The sequence below is a fragment of the Melospiza georgiana genome, chromosome 9 (genome assembly GCF_028018845.1).
Source record: "Melospiza georgiana isolate bMelGeo1 chromosome 9, bMelGeo1.pri, whole genome shotgun sequence".
Lineage (NCBI taxonomy): Eukaryota > Metazoa > Chordata > Aves > Passeriformes > Passerellidae > Melospiza > Melospiza georgiana.
The window spans coordinates 21963590-21987304 of record NC_080438.1 but is presented as its reverse complement, the minus strand read 5'-3'; the positions used below and the strand labels follow the sequence as shown (position 1 = coordinate 21987304).

The following is a 23715-nucleotide window of genomic DNA, read 5'->3' as shown; positions in this document are numbered from 1 at the left end:
TACAAGTCTCCATATTTTTTTTCTTTCCCAAGTTTACAGGTTGTCTAATTTTTTTGCTTTCCTCCTTGCAAAACAAAAGAGGGAAAAAACACCCTTATCTCAGAAAGCAGAGTTCAGGAAAAAGCTACTGGTCTTTTGGACTTGGTGAGTCCCCATTGGTAGCCTTGCTTGTCACAGAGAATTTATCAGCCAAACACAGTGCTGGTATAATGTGCTATATAACTTGTGAATAAACAAACTTCAGCATGATAAATGCCCTGCTTTGAAGCCATAAAGTTATTAGCTGGTGGCTGTTAGCTACTGCTTAGCGTGGGACATGCTCCTTCCGTTAACCCCTGGATGCCTGCCTGTGCTCAGAGCCCCAGGGAGATCTCTGGAGGGCACCTCCACACAGCAGGAAAGCATGGAGGGATCTGATGGGCAGGGATGCTTCTGCTGGCGTCTGTGCACATTGTACTTGATGCAAAGGCTGAGAGAGGGAAATGCTTGCTGGGAATGGGGCGCTGAATGCTGGCAGCTCCTTGCTGTCCTATTTGAGCGCTTTGGCAGCTCCTCTCCTTCCCTCTGCCCCTCAAGAGGCACATGCAGAGGGGAGCAGGGCTGGGGCAGTTAGGCTGTACTCACAGCTCAGACCTTCTGGGTGTGCACCCATTGCAGAGATGGGCTAAGAGGGGGTGGGAGCAAATCAGCACCCACCAGTCCCAGGTCACCTCCTTTAGGTGAAGAGCTGCTGAGCACTCTAAGGTAAAAGCCCCAAATTTTTCTGGCAGCAGCCAGCCAGCACGCTCCAGTGAGGTGTTTAGAGTTCCCTCTGCTGCCTGCAGTGCACGGCTGCTTGCAGCTCCTGCTGAGCTCAGCCTTGCTGGAGGCTGGGAGGGGCTGGAGAAGCAGGGCCAGCACTGCTGGAGATGGGTGATCAGCACCACAGGGCCAGCAGTGCCAGGCTCCTGCCAGCGCCACACCTGTGGCACCCTCCCCTGCACAGAGCCAGGCTGTGACACCCACCAAGGACCTCTGGTCCCTCAGGCCAACTCCTGCTCTTGTCCCACTGGACCAAGGCAGGACCAAGGCAGGGAGCTGGGCACACTAAGGATGGCAGCAGGTCTCCAACACTCAGCCCAGGGCATGGACAGATTTATGGAGCAGTCTGGAAACTTTGGACACACAGCCTGGAGCCCTGGAGCTGCAGAGGGAGATGCTGGTGCCCAGGTACCAGCTATCCCCCACTTGCTATCCCTTTCCCAGTAAAACCACTCCTGCAAGGCAGCAGGAGGTATTTCAGCAGGGCCAGCTGAGGGGCAGCAGGACTCAGGGCTGCCTCAGAGCCTGCTCCTCATTTGAAGTCCTGTGTTGAGGAAACTTGTAATTAGAGTCCCGAGTATTAATTAATCTCCATGACCCTCCTCTCATTCTCCTTCCACTGCTCCCACAGCTCAGGAGGTCAGCCTGGATTATTAACACAGGCAAGCAGAGGATGGCGAGCTCCTGGGTGGGTTGGCAGACCTTGGGCCACGTTCCTGAGCTCAGAGCAGCCAAAGGCACCATGTCCCTGCCCAACAGCCTGACTTCCCTTTCCTGTCTCCCCTCTCTCTTTGCTGATTTTGATTGGGGTCATCTCACTTGGGCACAGTCAGCACTTTGGGGATGGCATTCAATGAGCTGAGACATCCCAGAATGAGCAGAGCTGCTTCTGTGCTAACTCGGTCTGCACAGTCCTCTGCAGAGTGGCTGAGAGCAGCCTCCTGCATCCCAGAGCCTTGGATGAGCCTTGCTGGAGACAACTTATCCTGGGAGATCTCCCAGCATGATGGAGATCAGCAGTAATCACAACCTAAAACGTTACTGAAAAGTCTTCAAACATCCCATCTCTGCTCATCCAGGTCTTGCTTGGGTCTTTAAGAGCCCCAGCATTATAAAGGCATTGCTGGAGCACGGAGAGGACATGGACACCCTTTGTACAACATGGCCCTTCCATCCCAGGGTTGTCCATGCTGCTTGGGGCATGGACATGCCCCTGGGGTGGCCAGACTCCCTGGAAAGATGCTGGCACAACCCAAGGGCAGATACACTACAAAGAGCAAGGAAAGGAGATATTAAATAAATCCAAACTTTTCTGACTCCCTTGTAACCACCAACTGCTTCCCTCATCTGATTTTTTCCTCTTTTCTGCTGCAGCAATAAAAAGGGGAAAATCAACATCCAAATGATCTTGTTTATGGCGACTAAATAAGCTGCATGTGCTTAATCCGTTAGAGTTTAATGAATTTACGACTTGCTCTGGAATTTGACAAGGGCTGTAAAAGAGTAATTAACATTTATCAGTGTGTTTTTTACACACACCCCACCCTCCTCCCGCCTCCCTTCCCTCCTCCTGCCGCCTGTCGCAAAGCAGCACCGGGTATCGGGGGGAATATAAAAGTGATCAATTAATTCTTAATAATCTCAGGGAAAGATTGTAGAGTCACAGTATGAACTCAGGGAGTGTCAATAAACATGCCAAAGGTTGGTCCCCCCCTTCCTGGCGCTGCTGCAGAGGAATGTGGGCAGCCAGGGAGGGGATGGGGCTGCAGGGGCGGCGCTTTGGTGGGCCAGCCCTGCACCCCTTTCCTCCTCTGTCACATTCCACTGCCCTCCAGATCAGCTTTCTGCCACTGACACAGTGGCCTCAGCGACAGGATGAAAGTGAGCAGGGTGACAAGTGGGGTCCCATCTAACTCAGCAGTGGTGGTGATTTGGAAACACAACCCCAGTTGCTAACTATGCCAGTCAATAGCTCTGTCCTAACAGACCTGAACCTGTTGGGAGGGACGCCAAAGTCCCCACCCTGGCCACAGGGCAGCTGAACATCTGCCTAGATGTAGAGTTGCCCCACTGTCACCCTTCTGTGTCACTCAGGACAGGCGGCTGCTGCTGTTTCAGCTGTGCTAGACATGAGGGTATGTCCCTGCTGGCCCGAGACAAGCAAGGGGGTCACACCTTGCTTCTGCCCAGCCCTCCCAGCTGCTGTGGAGCAGGGAGGTAAGCAGGGATGCAATTTGGGGGCTCAAGGGGACAAGCCCAGGTTTCCCACCTCAGTCCCAGGGTGGGCTGAACATGATCTCAGTGTCCAGGAGATTGCTGTGCTGGGAGCCCAGTGTGCTCTGCCACCTCTTTTGGCAGCCCTGGAAAGCAAAGCCAGAAAGAGCCACAGCCATCACCTTCCTGGTAGGTAAGACAGACATTTCCCCTGCTTCTGTGACTGCAGCATCCTGCCCCCAGCAGCAGCCTTTGCTGCATGTGTGTGACCAGGGCGTGGGGAAGCTGCATGACTGGACATCCATCGGGGAAGAGAAGGGTCAGAGCTCCTGGGGGTCACCAGGCTCCATGGAGGAGACACAGAAACATCTGGGCTTGGGGCAGAGGGTCCTGGAGACCCACAAACAAAAGCTCAAGATGATAAATCCTCAGAGGTTTGAGACTGTCTGGAGATCTGCTCTGGACAGAAACAAATTCTCCCCGTCGAACATAATAGCCCAGAAATAAGCAATGAGATAGGGATGGAGAGAGCTGGATTCGGGGAATCTGGAAAATCTCTGCCCAACACCACACAGACACTGGTGGGGATGGGAGGTGGAGGCAGCAATATCCTCCCAGCAGGCTGAGATCCCTGTGCACACCTGCCAGCTGGACGAGGGAAACTTGGGATTTCTTGAGAAGTGGGAGTTGTTCAAGCCAGCCTGAGGCAGCTGAGTGCAGGAGAGGCAGGGAAGAGAAAGGGAAAGTAACAGGATGACCTTGATTTATGTCACCTTGACTGGTTTGAATCCAGCAGGCTGGCCTGGGCTGTGGGGCTGGGCAGGGAGCAGGGCTGGTGGGGAGTGGGGCTGAGCCCTCACGCAGGGCAAGGGAGTGAGCGAGGGGCTGCAGCAGAGTCACTCTGCATGGCCAAAGCATCAGAGAGCAGCTTCTGAGTGAGAGTCTCCAGCCTTGGGCAGGCTTGCAGTACCAGGGGCTGCACAGAAGTGGCACAGATGCACCTGGGAGGGAGAAATGGAGGCACGGGGAGGGGGGTTCAGGCCACCAGGACTGGTCCCAGCACACCAGCATCTCCTCGGCTCACTAGAGAGCAGGTCTAGGTCTCCACTGCATGACTGGTGTAGCCAACACCCACAGCTAAGGCTGCCAAAATCACTCAGGAAACACTCGGGAATCACTCAGGAAACAGCACCAGTTGCTCTTGCAGTGCTCTGCATTGCTGTCCAGGCTGCACCACAGACCCCCTGCATCACCTCTGGATCTCCCCTCTGCTGTGTGGGGCAGTGAGGGGGCAGAGGGGCCCTGCACTCCCCTGCCTGGGCTGGCTCAGATGCCCCAGTGTCAGCCTGTCTAAACAGCACCTCCTCCTGCAGAGACCTCCTGCCACCGGGGGTGGGCAGCTCAGCATCTCTGGGGTTTGTCACGGTGCTCCTGGAGCTACCAAACAGCAGCTTGGAACACACATCCCAAAGGGTTGGGCCAACCAGACCCACCATCATCCAGCTGCTGGAAAGGCAGCCCCCGGGGCTGAGGTGGCATTGGGCAAGCCCTCCCTGGCCACTGCCACACTGCCTCACACCAGGCACACGACTTCATCTCTGTGCAAGGCTGGAATCCCCCACCTTACCCAGGTGCAAAGGCAGTGCAACTCAGAGAAGGAGCCAGGCTGTGATGGTGATGCTTGGCCAATGTTTGCTGCTTTGCAGAGGCACCTAATGGATGAGAGACAGCCTGGCCATGCCCCAGGTGAGGTGCTGCTGACTGTTGTAACAAAGAGCATTTATCCAGCTGCATCCCCAGTTTCTCCTGCTTTCCATTTCCCTTTTCTGTCCCTCAGGTGTGACAATTTTAATACCCATCAATAATAAGGTGAATGGTAACTGTAAAAGAATGTGCAGCCCCGTGTTGACTTTTCTCCACCTGAACAGTCACACTTCAGGTGATGAAAGAGCTGGAAGGAGTTAACAGGGGACCCCCACCCAGGTCCTCTAAATGCCCTGCCCCAGGTTTTAAGCCCATAAGCACTGGTGTTAAAGACGATTCTAAGCCATGATTATAAGAAATCTATTGATCCTTTTGACTCTATAATGACAGAGTAACCATTTTAATAAAACACCTATTAATCATGCATTAACCCTTCTTAGCTATTTATACACTAAATACCAAATCAACAAGGATGTTCAAATTTCTGGGAGGCTTTTTGGAGGGGGAGGGAGAGGAGATTTCTTTAGATAACAACAACAAGAAGAAGAAAATAATGCAAACTTACAGAGGGGGAGAGTTAAAATCATACGATGAGTGGCAGTTGCAGACGCCTGGGGCCCTCTTTGGTTGTCGCTTCTATCTGGCAATCAATTGACAAGAAATTGAGATTATGAAACATTGTGCCTACGATCAAAGGAGGTGGGCATACTTCCCCCATCTGAGGCCAAATCTCCACTCCCCCAGGGGAACTAATATCAGGGAATACCAGTAATTTGGCTTTCAGCAGGTATGAGACAATGCTGACACCAGTTTCAGTGTGAATGTGTCCACCAGCCCCATGGGTCTTTGTGGCAAACTTGGAGCAAGGTTGCAACACCCTAAAGGTGGATCCTACTGGAATATCTAAGATGCCAAGGATTTTTTGTCAGAGACTTCATCTGGAGCAACAGAGTAAAAAGAATGGGAAATTAGGGAAGCAAGCACTCCACCAGCTCAGGCCAGTTGGGAACGGGCACGGGTTGTTCACCCCCTCTCCTTGCCCTTCCCCGAGACCCACAGCATCAGCGTGGAATGGTTCAGCTTGCAGACCTGGACTGGCACAGCCCTGGGGCCTCTTGTGGAAGAGCAGGAGAGGGGGCAGGCAGGGCTTCCTTCTGCCCCAACCGTTGCAGCCTCAGAAACCACAAAGTCCCCGGGTGCATTAGGAAGCGCCTGGAGGCCGGAGCTTCCTGCAGGTGCCCCACGCTCATGAATCACACCTTGTCAGGCTGGGGTGCCCAACGGCTGGGTGGCTGCAGTCCTGCCCTGGGACGCACCTGCCTCCCCGCCACGCCAGCCCAGCCAGGCAAGGGTTAAGCAGGCATTAATCACACTGTTTGAGAGACATTTCAAAGCCTCTTCCAAATATTATAAAAAATGTCTTTAATCATCTAATAGCATGAACTCCTCTGATGATGGATGGAAAGAAGTCGCCTCTCTCCTCCTGATCCTAACAGATGAGGCTGAAGAGCTGCTGCTCTGGGGGGGGGGAAAGTTGGGGAGGGGGCTTGGGGAAGAGAAGGACATTTCTCAACCTCCCACCAGAGCAGTTATAAATATGAGGTCATACAGCAAGAGATGATAACACATTAAGGGCTCTTGAGATATTAGTCTGTCAGCCTCGTTAGACACAGCCTATTTGGGGCTGACTGCGTAATTAGAGGCTGGGGTACCCATAACTCATTGGTGTTTATATGGTAGGAAGGGGCTTCAGTCACCATCACCCTCAGCACTCTGAGAAGCCATCTTCATCAAGCATTAAACCCTGCTGCAAATAGAATCCTTCTGCCCCCAGTAAAAACTGCTCCTGCTTCCCTCCTCCTGCCCTTCCCACTAAGCCTGGAGCCCATTGCATGCTCAGTGCACCCACCCTCACCTCTCCCCTCCCTTCTAGCTGGGGAACAGGGTTACAGCTTGGCCAAGGTGCCCCAAGGTAGTTATTGAACAGATGGAAAAGTCCTGGGTCCCAGTTCCCTTCCCATGGAACAGCCCATGGGGAGCAGTCCATGCTTGGCTCTGCATGGGACTGCATCCCCCAAGAACCCCTAGACAACATCCATAGCAAGTCTGACCTGCACCCTCCCACCCCCCAGGGAATAGCTCCAGGCTGGGCTGGAAACAGCTTGGACAAAATGGGTCCTGGGAAAGACTGAGCAGAAATAAGTCCAAAGAAAGGCAAAAACATGCAAAAACACCAGGAGAGCTTGTCACTCCTGCCCTGCTGTGAGCATCCCCATGCTTGGTGGGGAAGCTGGTGAGGAGCTGGGCTTTCCATGTGTTCTCCAGTTTCTCTTCTCAGTTCTGCCTAGGTGGCAGTGAGCACTGACACGCACAGGCACTTCCCAGCCAACCCAGCCAAAAATTTGGACAAGTGAAACAGGGAAGGGGAGTGTTTCCCTTATGAAACCAAGCAGAGCAAAGGCTCCACAGGTGCCAGCTTTGACTCAATAGGGAACAGACAGGGAGCAGTAAGCAGGGGGAGAAAAGCAAAAGCCAAACCCAATGTTGTGCACTCCACAGAACTTTCCCAGCAACACACCCCTGTAAGTTCTCTTGCTGTGTGGCAGGAGGAAAATTAAGGCACCGGGAAGTGCAGGGACATCAAACAAGAAACAAGAGCCCTCACTGCAGAAACTGCCTGACACTGCCAAGGTCCATGGCATGGCCACCCAATACCTCATCCCCTCTCCCTGCTTGAGTCCTGTAGCCAGGGAGGGGGCAAGGGGTCTGCAGAGGAGGGGGCAACCCCATGGCTTCCCAGGATGAGGTAGGATAATGAATCCTGATGGGGGAAGTGACCTTTTCCAAATGCCACATGTCATTGGATTTTATATCACACCAGGACAATGTGCCATGGGTATTAAAATCGTTTTTCCAATAGAAGCATGCCTGTGTATGTGTGTGTCAGAGAAAGATGTGAGAAAAATAAAATTAAGATGTGAAAATTAGGCTGCGTCCAAACACGGCCTTTAGAAAGAGACTTGGATCCTCACAGAGCAGGATGGAAGAAAAGATCCATGCCTTTTGCTCCAGAGATCACAGATGATTTTGTCAAGGGAATATGACTTGTCTAAAACTCTGTGACAGAAAAAGGGAAAAGGAACTCAAGTCCTGATCTCTGTTTCTAAAGTTCTGCAAAGACTTTCAACTCTGCAGTGTCCCTCTGCTGTGGAGGGACAGCTCCAGAGCCGCTCTACCCCTGGAGGCACAAACAGGTGAATGTGGAGCATAGATCACCTTGTATGTGTGCTGCTGGACCCCACAGGTGTTAGTCTGGTGCTTAAGGAGGCAGCCAAGTCCTGCAGGACAGATGATATAGACAATGCCAACTTGCTCAGCCCCACCTGGGATGCAAAGCAGCCCCTGTTCCTGTGGGCCAGCCCAAAGATGTGAGCAGAGCATCCATGGAGTTACCCATACACACAGGTATGGACACTCTCCCCATACATGCCAGGATGCATTCTGATGTGAAAACACAATGTGAAAAGGGAGGCACTGGAAGCCAAATTCACTTGAACTCCAGCCTGTTCCCTCAATCTGCAGGGCAATTGTCCGGCTGAAACAACAATTGTCCGGCTGGGACAAAAAAAAAAAAAAAAAAAAGAAAAGAAAAAAGAAAAAGGGACAAGCTGTGTTTGTTTATTCAGCTTCTTTCTCCCTCTCTCCTCTCGACAATACCCTGACACCGTGTCCTGCCGCGCCAGGGCTGCAACCCCAAAGGGCTAAATTTGTCCCAGCTGGAGCCCTGTTTACAAGCCTTGTCCTGTTTACAGCACGGTCCATCCTGTCCAGGGCCAGGCAGTGGCCATCTCTGGGGTGGACAGTTCAAGCCTCACCTTCCTTGGCCTCTGCCGTTCCTAGGCTGCCCATGAGGCCCCTGGAAAGGACCCATCTCTGCTGGCATGCACTGGCCTTGCTTTGCTGCAGAGGGATGGGACCTCACCTGCCTGCCCTCTAGTATGGGGGTCCCCTACCATCCCAGGCTGCCTCACCTGCAGGAGCTCCTTTTGGCAGGACTCAGTTGGCAACATCCAGGCTCTTATTTGCTGTTTAATGAGTTCCAGCTAATGAATCCAAACACATGAAAGGTTTTCATTAAACCTCTGGCTTGCTGTCAGCATTGGCCACAAGTTTGGAGAGGTTGGGAGACACAAGAGTGGTTTCAGGGGTGACTGAAAACTCTCACCTAGGAGCCTGTGTGCCACCTGCTGCCCTGTCACCCTTTCCATGTCCATGCCTGTTCTCAGTGGATGCAGAGGGGATGTGAGATCCCCGTGGATGTGAAATGAAGCAGCTGACCTTGTGCTACTGCAGCCTCCTTTATCAGGGCAGTGAACAGAGGCTCACCTCATCCCCAGTGGCAGGGCCACTGCTCTGCAGTGATGGATCCCTCTCTGTACCTGCTAGGGGCTACATCCACTTAGGCTTAATGAGTGAGCAACCTCCAGCACACTGAGGCTGCAGCCTTTTCCCACACAGACCTGGTGGAAAACACTTCCTGATGTTGCCCTGGGAAGTTCCTGCTTGAAGCCAGGAGTCCTGGATCACATGTTGTGATACGGCGCTCCTTGTGTGCATATGGAGGGGAAAGGAGGATCTCACAGAGAGATCCTGACATGGGTTCAGCTCCCAGACTGGATGAGGGGCTCAAATTTCAGAGCCCAGTGCTGCATCTGTGCAAGGAAGGGTCCAAGAGCAGCTGAGTGTGGACCAAGGCTCCAGTTGCTGCAGGCACAGGAGCAGAAGAGTGAGTTACCAAAACCTTCCTGTTGCTACACTTTCTGGAGATGGATTGTCCAGAGCAATGCCCATGGTGGCACTGTCATGGTGTCCATTTTCCAAGTGCCTCCTTATCTCCCACTGCTCACACCTACCTCACTTCTTGCCTACAGCCCAGTTTTGGGTTTGCTTGTAGCCTGGCTGGGGGGAAGCCTTTCTGCACTGTGTGTCCTGAATGGCATCACATGGTGAAGAAGAAGATGCAGGAAGAGCAGAAGAGGGGTTGTACGCCCCAGCCTACCTCCCTATCCAGAGATTTGGAGACCATCTGTGCATGACTGTGAGTGAGGGTGAATTTGAGCACAAAGGCTTGTCTACATGAAGTGCAGCTCCTGAGAAGATCCCCATGCTGGGCATTTCCTATTCGCAAAATGATACTTTGTTTGCTCGAGTTCACCAGACCCCCTTTCACTCGGAAATACAAATGGAGGGGAAGTTTTGGGGAATATTTTAAAAGTCAGAAAGTCACCCCCACCCTTCATTCATGTTCACTTCCAAACACAGGCAGGACTTTAAGGGAAGGTCTAATGGAATGGCACATCTGCACACAAACACACACTGTCTGTGCCCCTCACATGTGCAGATCCTCATCTCCGGAAGAAGATCTTCTTGTCAGGAAGTCACGGCCCTGATTACTTTGTCTTCTACGTTTAAGAACATCCCTAACTGCTCCTTGGATAGCTCAATTAGTAAAGTGAATATATTATATAAAGTCTAAAAGATTAAACTATCATAGGCAGCCCATAATTTCATGAAGAAGTCAGGGGAGCATATCCCTCTTATTAACTCTATAACAAATGTGATGAAAATGTTCAAATAGAATGTTAATGCAATGTTACGTGTAATTTTCCCAGGCGATTTTCTGCTGAAATATTTCTTTATTAATAGTAATTGAGGGTATAAATTATGAATGAGGCGATTTTCTCCTTTCACTGGGAAAGACGTACTAATGGCAATAATTCTTTATAATAATTTTTTTGGGGGGAGAATGGGGAGGGAGCTAGGGTGAGGGGTTTAAAGAAAAAAAATCTTTAAAGGGATTGCAAAATATATAGACTAGCAGTGCATGTTTTATGGCAGGGCACTGTATTTTATATCCGTGTGCTGGCCATCAGTCCTGTGTGGGTCTGTACTGCACGTGCACGAGGTTTGGGCCTCTGGCAAAGGCGATTTCCTCCTCTATTCTACGTGTGTAAAGCCTGACATCAAGCACAGGGAGTATGAGAGCACCAATGCTGTGAGTCTGCAAATTCAGGACTCCCTGTTTCACTGTTTAAGGGAAAGAGTGGCAGGAAGCACACGGTGAGCCACAGGGAATTGTTTTTAGTAGGTGGGTACTCAGGGATGAGCAGGTTAGTGGTGAATTTAATACAGACTCTGACACTTTTCCATGTTCTCACCATAACCAAAAGCACTTTGTGCTTTTGTTTGGGGTTTTTTTGGGTGTGTTTTACCATCAATTCAATGCTGCTAATCCTGACCCCCAGCACCTCCATGTGCGGAGATGCTTGGTCCTACAGCCACCGAATCTTGAGCAACCTTGAAGAGGGGTGGGACTGGGACAATGCTGACTTCCAAATGCCACCCCCACCCCTCTGTGGGACAGAGCCTGGGGACACATACAAGGCCAGCCCAGGGCCATGTGCTCGCACACCACGGACAGGCAGCCCCAAGCAGCACAGCTGCTTGAGGGAAAACAAAAAGTCCTTTTGGTGATACCAGAATGAAAGAGGCATTTTACAAGGATTTCAGAGCTAGCTCTCCTTCAGGGTTGTATGGCTTTTTCAACAGACCGAATGATTTCAAAATTTTTCCACTCAATTAAAAGAAATGATGGTTTGAGTGCAATTCTTAGCCCCTTGCTCCTGCACACATCTCTCTTTTCAAAGAAAGACAAAGGTATAGTCTCCCTTAAATGTAAAGGATAGTATCCCTTAAATTTTCATTACACTTCAATTGGATTTAAAAAATCTTCTGAAAGGTTTAAAACTTTCATAGCAAAGAATCCACTTTCCCCCACAATTTTATTTAAAACTTTTCCCAGAAAGGAAACTTTTCAAACAAGTTCTAATCTACAACAAGCATAGGAAGAAAAACTCCTGACTCCAGGCCTTTGCCATGTGAACTAAAGCGCTTCAGCTAACTAAAAAATGTCTCTGGTAAGGATTTCCACTGAGAGTGGCCAGCACATACTGGTACCCAGCAAGGGGTAGAGGTCCTGCCAGGACACCCATGCACAGGGATGCAGATGTGCCCCACATGAGTGCAGATGTGTTGAGGAGTGGGTGGCTTTGCTCCTCCCCAGGGCAGCTCTTACACGGTGGGAGATTCCCCCTGCTCAGGCTTCTCCCTGAGTTCTGTAAGAAGAGCTAGAGCTGGTTCTTCTGCAGCCAGCTGACTGTGCTGCCCTGTCTCTCCCCTTCTCTGGAGGCACACACCCTCAGGCCCTGCCCGTGGCTTACTCCGCACCAGCAGGCTGTGCGAGAGGCTGCAGAAACGCGAACAAAATCAGCGCGATCCGTCACCAACCCTCCTCAAAATTAGGTTAATAATTTATGATGTTAAATGGGACAGTTAATAGCTGGGCCAGATGATTCCTCAGCTAATCTAGAGCATGGGCTGAGCTGCAACGAGTCCTCTGAGAGTTCATTACACTCCCCAACCCTCGGCGCTAGTGCTTTTGGCTGTACTGATACCTACGGGAGGCTGTGGCTGGTGCCGCTGGCAACACGCCTAAGACTTGCCCCTCATCAATTAAGAGAAATAAGGAAATTGACAGGAAAATTAATTTCCAAAGAGACAATGCTTCTGAAGCCAGCACTGCCCCCAGAAAGCTGGGGGGTTATCTGGGAATCCTGCCTGGGAGGATTGTGTTTGCTGTCTCACTGAACGAGGTCAGGCTGCTTTTCTGAGGGATGGGAGAGCAGGGAGGGATGTAAGCAATTGAAAAGGTGCTTTGGCTTCTGGGTGAGTCCCATGCAGGCTCCTTATGAGGGAGGGTGCTCAGCTGTATTTGTGAGGAGATGCACAACACACACCTGCTGCTTAAAGCCCCCCAGTGCATTGTGGCTCACCAGCAGCAAGGATTTACTCCCTGACAAGGCACATTCCCAACAAAACCTCAGAGATGAAGGGTCGGGATGAGAAAGCTCAGCAGGTCTTTTCTGTCAAGGAAACAGAGCAGGATTGAGACAATCAGGATGAGACAGTCAGAGTGCTGTCCAGGGCCAGCCCTCACCCAGAGAACAGCCATGGGTGGATCTCCAGCTGCTTGCCTGTCTCTCTAACCTCCCTCTCACTGGAGATCAGATCAAGCCCAGCCACAGAAAGCAGGCATTGGATAAAATAGCTTCCCCTCACCAAGACCTCAGCCTCTGTCTGTGTCCTGAGCCATTCCATGTCCCCCATGCTTTTTGCTTCCTCCTTGGTCCCAGTAACCTTCCTAGACCACATGACAAGCTTGCCAGCCACAGCCAAAAAATGCAAGGAATTACCAAGAGTACATCTTTTCATCCTTATCCAATGTAAACAGATCACTGGGGTCCAGGGCACCTGGAGACAACAAAGACCCTCTGATACTGACAATCTTTGACTCCTGCTTTGCCCATTCTGCTTTGCTTCTTCCTTCTCAAAGACCAGATTCTGCAAGGCAGAAATGCTTCAGAAAGCTTGCTGTCTCTTGAGATCATGCTCAAGAGAAACAAAAAGTAAGCAGGGACCCCACCTCATTGATCTCAGCTCTATGTGGAGGCAGGAATCTCTTCTTTTGCTCCAGCATCTCACTGGGGATGTTGTCAAGCAGTGCCAGCCTCAGGCAAACCTGAAAGAGTGTGGCAAAGGCACTCTTCTCTCCAGAAGAGCTAGAGATGGGTACCCTTGAGTATGGCACTTCAGACAGACTAAATCTCTTTTACAAATAGAAAAACTAAGTCACTAACTGTGAGTGACCACTCAACATCAGCAGCAATAGCAGCTGAAGGGAGTAATTCTTCCCACAATCTAAGGTTCCCAGTACCAACATGTCCATATCCTGCCCTTAAGTGGGAGCTTGAGACAGACCCAATGGGCTAAAAAGTGACTGGCTGGGCTGCAAGTGCAGGCTGCTGCAGCCAGATGTGCACTGATGACTCGGGCAGATGTTGGCCCTGCAGCACGTTCGGGCAGTAATTCCCCTTCTCCCTTCCACATTCCTTCTCTGCCAAATTCAAACCATGCACAGTGCAGGGGGATTACCTGCAATTACAGCTTTCACACGTCCAGGCTGGTTTCACTCGGCTCGGGGACAGCAGAGGGAAGTAAGGGCATCCATATGCTGGGATTCTGCAGCCATTCCCCGGCCTGCCTTAGAGGCAGCCAGTGCTGTCTCACCCCTGCAGCTCCCTCCCCTCCTCCAAAACCCCCTCCCAGGTAGGAAAACCAAGAAGGCCAGGGCCAGCACCAGAGTCCATTTTCTTTCCAGCTTCTGCCCAAGTGAGTATGGGAGAAATGACAATTAGGGGGACAACAAATGAGGCTGCCAGACCCTGGGGGGGACTTGTGCAGTAACTTGAGGCTGAAGCGGAAATAGCTCCAGTCAACCCACTTAGAAAATCATCATTACTGTAAAATTTATGGCTGACATGAGCTTGTCTGAGAGATATGACTATTTAAAGGCAGCCAAAGCCTCCATTTATAATAATGTGAGGGAAGGGGGGATAGAGAGAGATGGGGCAGGTTTGAAGATCAAAGGGGCATTTGGGAAAGCAAAGGAGACTCTGTCTGCCTTGGTGGCAGGGGCAAAGGGACAGGGCTTCAGTGCAGAAAGGGCTGGTGTGGTGAGGTGAGACACTGTGTCCTATGGGAAGGGACCAACCCTCTGCCATGCCTCTGCTGTCCCAGTCCCTGAGACCACAGCACTCTCTTTGGCCTCTGCCAGTCACTCCTGCCTTTGGGGCTGACAAAGTGCCACCACCTGGGTGCAAGGTGTCCTGGACGCCAGGCACACAGGTGAGCTCAGCACCATCCAGGCAGTGCTGGACAGGGCCAGCATCACCCACTCATGGTATGCTGCAGGATTCACCAGGAGTGTGCTTGTAACTACATGTGAAGAAGAAAGCCATTACTGGGACAGGGAGAGAAAAAAAGCAGTGACAGGTTTGGAGGACAACAGGCAAATGCCTACAAGGTTCACTTTCTTTTTTCCTTATATTTGTTAAGGACAGAAAATTAGTCGTGGTGGGGGACTCCTGATAGGCCATTGCTGTACCCAGGCCCTTAGCCATCCTCCTTAGGTGCACTTCCCTCAGGGCTCTACAAAGAGGATGTAATCACTCATTGAGGCTTGTTTGGGGAACGCCTCATTCCAACAGCAGAGCCAGAAGGAAGGCCCACTTGCCAGTTCCTTGGGCCAGGCAATCTGGACAACCCTTACCTCCAGTCAAACAGAAATGCTTCAAATTTGCTGGAGGATGGATGCCACGGATGCCCATCTTGGCTGGAGACACACTGCATGTCCCACCCAGCATGTCCCTGTGCCATGCTTCCCTATGGATGTGCAAGGGAATATGGGCCCTAGCCATGAGAAGGTTGGAAATGAGCACAGAGGTACGGATGAGCTCTCCACTGAGGCACCCCCAGCAGGCTGCAGGACAGCACTCCATGCCATCCAGAGCAGGGAGCAATCCCTGGAGGGACCGGCCTGCCCAGGGACCGCATGGAGCCAGCCACTGGCATTCCCGCCCGGGCTCTCCTCCCAGTCGGGCTGCTCCCTGTCCTTCGGGGATGGCAATGGCTCCTCACCTGATTGAATTTCCAGGCCATCACTTGCTCTCCCTGCAGCTGCGAGGCACGATCGCCCTCCCGGCAACCCCACGCTCACCCCGCGGAAGGAGGGGCTAATTCAGTTAGCCCAGTGGCATTAGCTGCCGTGAAGAATAACCCGCCAACAAGGGCCTGCGAGCCTGACACAATATTAAAGACCCCACTGCCCTCACTTGGGGCAGATTAAGCTGGGCTCATTGCTTTAATGCTGCACTCCTCGGCCGGGCTCCCTCCAAGGCTCTGCACCTTAACTGTATTACCCCAGCACCGATGTGCTTGACCTGACGATATTGCTCCCACTGATAATTCACCTCCCAAGAAACTTTGCCTTTTTGACCTCATGCTGGAGTAGGTTCTAACCCCACGGAGCAGGGCTACCCCTGCATCCCACCATCCACAGGCTTGCTTTCCCTCAGCATCATCTCCTGCCTCCCTGATCTACTAGAGGCCTTGAGGTACCTTCTTCTGCCGAGCTCAGGCAACTTGCCCCTGAAAACAGGTCACTGTGGTGACCCCAGGATCTCAGTCTTTATCAATGACTGCACTGACATGCACAGTGAACCTGTGGCACATGTATGGGTGTGCAGAGGATGGAGAATGTAATTTACAGCACCAAGGATGTGCGGGACATCCCGGCTCACTAACCTCATCTGGGGTACCAAGGCTCTCTCACTAGCAATGTGAAGTGATGCACAGAGGGAGCATTAGGTCCTTCCTCTCCCAGGGATACACATGTCTCATCTGACCCAAGGAAGCAATCAGGAAAAACACCCAAATGCCAGCCTAGAGGGAGCCTGGGCTCCAAGTGAAACTCAACAGAGCGGTGTGGGAGCAAGACTTGGGGTCATCCTGCTGCTGCCAAGCACAGGCAGTGCCAACATCATCTTGGCTTGGCAGTAGCCACTGCCTCCTCTCACCCAAAAGCTGCCAGCAGCTGTCTTGTGCTCTTATCCCTGCTTCACCCCGTGGCCTGCAAGCAATACAGGGAGAATCTGTACAGGAAGATGCTGTCTGCTGGGGCTGCTGCCTCACACAGCCTTGCTTTTCATAGGAAACAGCACCAGAGAGGAATCACTCTTGCACTTAGTCAAAACCAGAGGGCCACTGTATCCTATAAATCTCCAGAATGAAATCTTTGAATATGGAAAACTCACCTTTTCTGAGAGAAAAAAAAAAAAAGTCTGATTTAGCCACCTATTGACTTCTGCCCTCCTCACCAGAAAATCATAATAATCTACACCGACCTTTTCCTCTTACTTTTATCACTGGCCATGATATCACTGATATAATTTTATCGTTATGTAAAAAAGAGGTTGGATTGCTGGATGCTCTATCTCACCTCCTTGGAAGAAGCAGGTTAGCATCAGCAAATTATAGCTCCAGCTCTCGACTCAGAACAAGGCATCTGCTCCCTGCTCTGCTCCTTTGCCTATGCACAGGTAGTTTCTATACTTGCCTTGCACAGTTAGTGCTTGGGTAGTGTATATCAGGTGTCCTTACATAACTAATGTATATGTATAGACATTACTATTTACACTAAAGAATAATAATGACCAGGCAATGCTCACAACAAGCAAGACCTTATTTTGGAAACATTTTGCTTCCTTATTTTCTGATTTCACTACTCAAAGGTGTGTTTCCTTTTTTTTGAAGAAACAAAACTAGAAAAAGGAACGAACCTAAACTTCCACTCGTAACTCAGACCACAAGTCTCGGTGTTTTTCTTAATATTAAAATTTTGGTGAAGCTGTGTTTGACCTGGTGCTGCTTCTGCACAGGAAGCAGAGCATCCACATGAAAAGAGTGTCACAGAGCAGTTGTGAAGCCACATGGTTTGATGGCTCTCAGGACAGAAAGGGTCTATTTTGAGGTTTGCCATCACTCAAAGGTTCTGTGACCCTGGGGAAGGCACAGCATCTCTCTCTGTCTTGGATCCCCTCTGCCCTCCTCTGGGTGCATGGAGATTTCAATAGGTGCAGAAATTTGCTGCTGCCTGCCACCTGGGGCAGAAGGAGCTTTCCAGCATGAAATACCAGCTGTGCCATCTCACATCCTGAATTTCCTGGCTGGATCACTGCTCAGAAACTGTGCTTGTCCCTGGTGCTCTGCCCAGAGCCCGGCCAGACCTGGGACCTGTCCTAACCTGATACAGCTGCCATCCTGAGCAACACCAGTGGTAGAAAGTTTTCAGGGACACAGATTAGGCCAACTGACAATAGCAGAGCTGGTATGGTATCTACACGGGAAACACAAAGGCTGATTCCCTCTACTGTTCTCCTGGAAAGACTCCCTTCAGCTGCTCACACATATATTGCTGAGCAGGGACTGAATCCAATCCTGCTTACACAGGCTGTGACGTGGCCGAGGACAGGGCAGATCCACACTGCTGGAAGCAGGAGCAAACCCTGCCCTTGGTGTGCAGCCAAATGAATCGGAAACAAGGAAGGGTGTACGGCTTTTACAAGCCTTTCTTCAAAAAGGTGGGCAGTGTCAGAGTAGAGACAGGCCCCAAATTTAGCCTTGGGCAAAGAGACAGAACCATTCATTCCACATTTTGCAGTTAACTCGCTTGAGAGGTGAATGGAAAATGGTTGATGTGAACACTTTTTCCTACTGGAGTTTATTTTTTTAAGTGCAATGCCTTAAAACTGAGGCCTCTGCCCTGCCACAGGGCCTGAGTTAAGGTCATGCCACAGTGCCCATCTCCAGCTCCAGCAAAATCCTTGTGCTGTGCTCTTCTGCAGATGGGCAGTGCCTGTGGGCACCAGCAGCCTACAGCATCTCTGTGCTTTTCCACCCACTGGTGCAGAAAGAGATTGGTCAAACCAAAACCATCTCCACAAAGGGGAGCCACCTGTGCCATCACGGGGACAGGGAATACCTTTAGCGCCACCAGGAAGGTGACACGGGACATTGGGCCCTCTGCTTCTCACCCTTCTGACATGACCCCTCCTGTTAGGGGGAGATTTAAGGTGCTCTTATATCTCCCTGCTGTAAATGGCCTCATAAAAGTGACAGAACGACGTTCATATGGATGCTTGTTAAAATTTTATTACTAATCACCACCAAAGTTAGCTGCTATATTTAACCCAGGCTGGGGGAAAGAGGGGAGGGGACACTGCCTGGGCAGGATGGAGATATCCAGTTCAGAAAGCAAAGGCAGGACAGGCTGATGAGTGGCCCTGACGTAGCTCATGGACACAGACAAGGGCCTGCTTCAGCAATTGCAAATAAAAATCCCAGAGCCTTCTCATCAGCAGCAGCTACAAACCTTTTACAAGCCCTAATGCAAGAACAGGATGGGCTTATGGTGAAGCACAAGGCTACAGATCAAAGAGCCTCAGCTGAACTCCCACCTCTGTTGCAGCCTCCTCATGTAGCCCTGGGCTCTTCCCTGTGTGGAAGCTCCTGTGCAAAGCAGATGGGAACAGAGATTTAACAAGACAGCAGCTCTGCAGGCTGGGGAAGTCTCTCATTGCTGTGCAAGTGTCTGGCAGTCCTAGGATGAGCGAGGCCTCTCCCTTGGGGCTGCAAGGACACACTTGTTAAGCTTCCTTTCCTGTTTCAGTCAGATTTTGTCCTTGCAGGTAAAAGAAATGCTTGCAGAAGAGTGAAGAAAGCCCAAGGATGCTAACTGTCTTGGCAAAGCAGAAAGTTCAACAGTTGCAAAAGTGTCACAGGGCACTTCCAGATATGTCCTTGCTGAAGCACCTCTGGGAAAGAGCCAGTGAGGAGTTCTGCAACGTGACACATGAGGAAGGAGGAAGGTGGGCGAACGCATAGAGCATACAGGTGGTATGGACTCGGCTACCCCTGCTGGACCCACAGATTGTGGTCACCTCCCCAGACAAAAACTCAAGAAAGGGATGGTCCAGATGGCCATAAAGGCAGGCCCAGAAGAACCAAGATGGTCACCTGTTCTGCTGTGTCAGTGGCATGCAAATAGCTCTCCCCCACTGTGTGTGGATGGGAATTGGGGCAGCTGGGGCAGGGACGGCTCTTCCACCTCGACATGATGCACTGAGAAGAATGGGACCACCTCTGATCAGATGCTAACAGAGCACCCTTCTGCAGGGGATCATGAAAAGGCCATGATGGGTTTGCTGCTCTGCTGGCTGTCCAATGCTGGGAATAGTAGGAAAATATTTTATTGATGCAGTGAAGAAGGAGGCAGAGGGAGAAAAGTCTCACAATGAAAATAAACAGCTTTGAATGTCTCCTCAATTTGGTAATGGAATCCAGATGACTACAGGTTTCTGGAGAATGAAAGACAAAGTATTGCTTAAAAGACTTCAGCTACCAGTACACCTTCCTGCCTGCTTGTACAGCAGAGGGGAACAGGAGAGGGAGACATGCTCCTCTCTGAGGATACTCTCAGAAACCTCCCTGGAACTCCCCATCTGCATCTCCTTACAGCTTCATGGTACCCCCAGGTGTTTTTGGCAGGTCCAAACACCCTCATCTACCCTCATACTTGCTGTACTTAAGCATCACTGAGACCACTGCCATTTGGCTCCTCATCACTGCTCCCAGTTACCTCGTTCCTGGCACTCTAAGGGAGCTGCTGTCTGTCAATCCTCACATCCATCTTTAGAGCCCTGTATAAATCTCCTAGATGCCTCTTTGCTCCCTATATATCTATCTAATTAATGTTAGTGTAAGTAAAGCACAGCCTTTTCCCCTTAATAAGCAGAGTGCTGACTTTATTACAGGTCTTTTTTCTCTCCCCCCCCCCCCTTCTTGCTTCAGCGCTTTAAATCATGTTCAGGAAAGCGCTTACGAAGGGAAAGGCTGCGCGTCACATCTCGCCGTGCCTTCGCCCCGGCACGGCTGGGGAGGGCCGTGGGGACTGGGGAGCAGAGGGCAGCAGGAGGAAATTGGACAGGATGTGTTCAGAGCGATGCCAAGAGCTCTGCGCTGCCAGGTTCGCCGAGGTCAGGGGAGAAGTCAAAGGCCATCGATGTGTTGTCTGGCTGAAGGCAGAGTCCAAGCAAAACAAGGTGTTAAATGTCTGCTAATTAGAAGTGTCAAAACAGGACTGGAAAGGAAGGCATGACTGGGGAGAGCCTGGAAATGTGATAAGTGGGGCTTGGTGGAGGGGGAGTTGAAATCCTGGGTCTCCAGATCACACTGCAGGTAAAAGTGGGAAGGCTCCCGCAGCTGCATTGCTCTTTGGCACTTTTTTGTTCAGAAATCCTAAATGTGAGATGTAAAGGATGTGGACTCAGAGGACAATAAGTTCTGTTGCATTTCCTGAGAATTCTTAGGATTGTAAGAAGCAGAGAGATTTTACAAATGTGTTGTCTCTTCAATGTCAGCTCTCTGTCTTTCTCTCTCTGAGATCCCCCTCATCCAATTTTACTCCCTGTCCCATGGTAAGTGTTGTTCTTCCTTCCTTCTTCTCCCTCATTGCTCTCAGACTGCGTTGGACTGGGTGCACCAACCTCTGCCTGCCTGCAGGCACTAGGGGCTGCTGAAGATGATGGATGATGCAGAAGGGAGACCCATGACTCCCACTTTCCTGAGGCTGCACAGCAAACTGCGGGGTGAGAAGTGATGGAGGAAAACGTAGCCTGAAGGCTGGGCTTGGCTCAGCTCTGTGGTGACTCTAGAGCCCTTTGGCAGCTCCTTCCCCTTGTGCATCACATGGATGTGGTGTCTGATACTAATCCACAAGCACTCTATTCAGAGAGCAGTGGGGACACTGCTGGAGGGGACACCACTGGAGGGGACACCATGCACAGGCTGCTCAAGCTTCTGGTGCCCAAGCACATCAAGCATATGAGAGTGTGTGCCATCAGACCCCTTACAGCCAAAGAAACACACCTGGCCTCCAGCAAGCCAGGCACAAGTAAATGATGCCTTACTGCTTCCTACTGCTACACCAAGCCACAACCTGGTCATTCTCCGACCAGCACTGGAGCCAGAGGGCTGCCCTGAAAGTGTTAATGCTCCCCATGGCCTGGGGTGAAAGGGTTACCCATGTTGTGCTTGGATTCTTTGGCTGTAATGTGATTTCTTGGCTCCTGTGTATATATTTATGCAGTTTTGTGCACACTCTTGCCCACTCCCCCCACAGGGTGGCTATCGATCAGGCTAATGGAAGGGATCCGATTGCACATGCTCCGACGTGCTCCCAACAGCCTTGCCAATGCTGGCCTAGCCAATCAATGCTGAGGTGCCCCCGAAAATTTCCCATAATCTGATTTGAAGATGTGTTATCACTTAATAAAATCCACACTTGCCCTTCCTCTTCCCCCTCTACTGAAATGCATTTGCACTCTGGCTCTTCCATGCCCCCACATCCTGCCAGACTCTGGGAGAAGAACGATGGAGTGGCCAGGGGCTAAAAATGCCCTCTCTAGGTAAGGGAGGGATGGAGAAGGGGAAATCTGTTCTTTCCTGGGTAATCAGCATGGCCCAGAAGTGCCAGGGGACATACATGGTGACACAGGCTGGTGTGTGAGGGCTACCTGCTCCCTGCTTCCTTTCATGATGCACTAGCTGCAAGGATGACAGTGAAAAAAGGGGATGAATAATGCTCCTGTTGAAAATATGGTGAAAAACGCTATCAGTCTTCTGTAGCCTGTCAAGAAACATTCCTGTGGTCTTTGGCAAACAATTCACTACGGTGTATGAAAACACTGAGGGTATGTCTGGTGCCAATGGGTGTCTGCTTTCTGATCAGCCTGCACAGCAGTGACAAGAAGAAAGTCCTGGGCAGCTGGGGCAAGACACCAGTGGGGTTTAAATGAGATACTCCCTGACACTGTGTCTTCTCCAGGGAGGATTGTTTCTCCAAGTGTTGGATATAGGTAAAGCCTTATAAAATAAGGGCCTTGTTGCCCTTGTAAAATCATGGCTCAGGCCTGCTACTTAGACTAAGTATAAGGGAGCAATGGGAGGGTGACTCAGCTGGGACAGGCTAGAGACATGTGAGAGATGTGCTGTGTGACTGCTACACATTCACATAGTGCTGTATGGTGGTTGGCTGACTTGGGCTTGTTGTGCCTTAAAACTATGTAAACTGATAACTGGCTAACTGCTTAAAAAGTCTGTTTTTTGAAATAAAGCAGCTCTCCTTGCACTGCCCGAGGACTCTGTGTCGCTCTGCACTGTCACATCCAAGAAGAGCAAAGTCAGAGGTTCTCCTACTCTAACCAAACTAATCCTTTGTCCCTTGCTGGCCTTCTGCTCCAACAGAAGATCTTGGTGCTGCCTCGATGGCACACCTCTGTTTCACAGGAGGGGACACAAAGGGCTCAAAGTTCCTGAGCTGTCAGGCTGGTTACAAATGGGAAGATGACTATGAATAAGTCTGTCTTCTCCCACCCTTGTCCAATAGAGGGAGGAGGACGGTGCAGGATGCACACCTCAGAGGTGGTGTCTTTTAAAGCCCTGTCCCTGAACAACAGGAGTCTCCTCCCATAGCAGAGCAAGAAGCCATGCATGCAGGGAGCCATGTCTGCCTGGGGATCCAGGGACAGGCACATGCCAGCCACAGGATGAACCTGAGCCCTACAGATCGATGTTGTGTGGGGCTGCTCCCTGGGGCCTGAAACCTGACACTGAGGTTCAATAATTCAGGGGGAGAGCTATCAATGGCTTCTCAGCTCTTCAGAGAGGATAGCAAATTGAAAGGCTTGTCAGGAGTCAAAACAGAGCAGGGCAAAGCTGGGCTGAATGTCAGAGAGATTAAACAGGCAGAAAGCCACAGGGATGGGGATGAGGACAGGATGAGCGGAGAGGCCAATGCTTTTTATGGTTCACTTTGGCAACCATAGGAGCAGTCCAACTGCAGCAGAGCAGAGCACTCTCACAGCTATATGGGTGACCAGTGCTCCAGGAAAACTCTTTGACCAAGAGGGTTTTCAGCAGCTCTGCTAAGGTTAAGGAGCCTGATGGCATGAGGTTCTCCCAAGCTTAGACACTGTGTCACTGAACACCTCTACAGAGTGACCTTCCTGCTGCTGTGCTGGTGCAGTCGGGGGCCAGGGCAGAGGGGACTCGTGCCAAGGTTGTGCGTCCCATTTCAAACAGTGCCTTGGAACGGGAGAAGGATGAGACCAGTAGCCTCCTGTGGAAGAAAATAACTCTTCCAGGCCCAAATGGGACACTGCACCAACAGTGGATGATAAATAATGGTGATATTTCAATAGACACAGGTATGATAATGAAGAGCTATTCTTCTTTTGCAAAGATCACTTGTAGAATTAAATATTTATAAATGATATTTAGACTTCTAGTCCTGTAAAATGCCTTTTTTACACAGATAATATATGTTGACTTGTTGGAGAACCAAACCAGTTTGATATGATTAAATGCAGAGCTGAGCGACATGATTCACACCCTTTCTTTTCCACTTGCCAGCCTACGGCA

At 50.8% G+C, this 23715-nt stretch overlaps 1 protein-coding gene across 3 annotated transcripts in view; it reads right to left on the bottom strand.

Moving 5' to 3' along the window:
* The window catches only part of RNF220 (ring finger protein 220), a 209003-nt gene that overhangs the window by 120826 nt on the left and 64462 nt on the right, over positions 1–23715 (bottom strand). Inside the window, exon 2 of one of the 3 annotated variants that reach the window (XM_058030483.1) lies at positions 5285–5359. The exons of the other annotated variants lie outside the window; for them this stretch is intronic. Coding sequence (XP_057886466.1) covers positions 5285–5359 — 75 coding nt within the window. The remainder of the gene's footprint in view (positions 1–5284; positions 5360–23715) is intronic. 3 annotated transcript variants of the gene reach the window in all.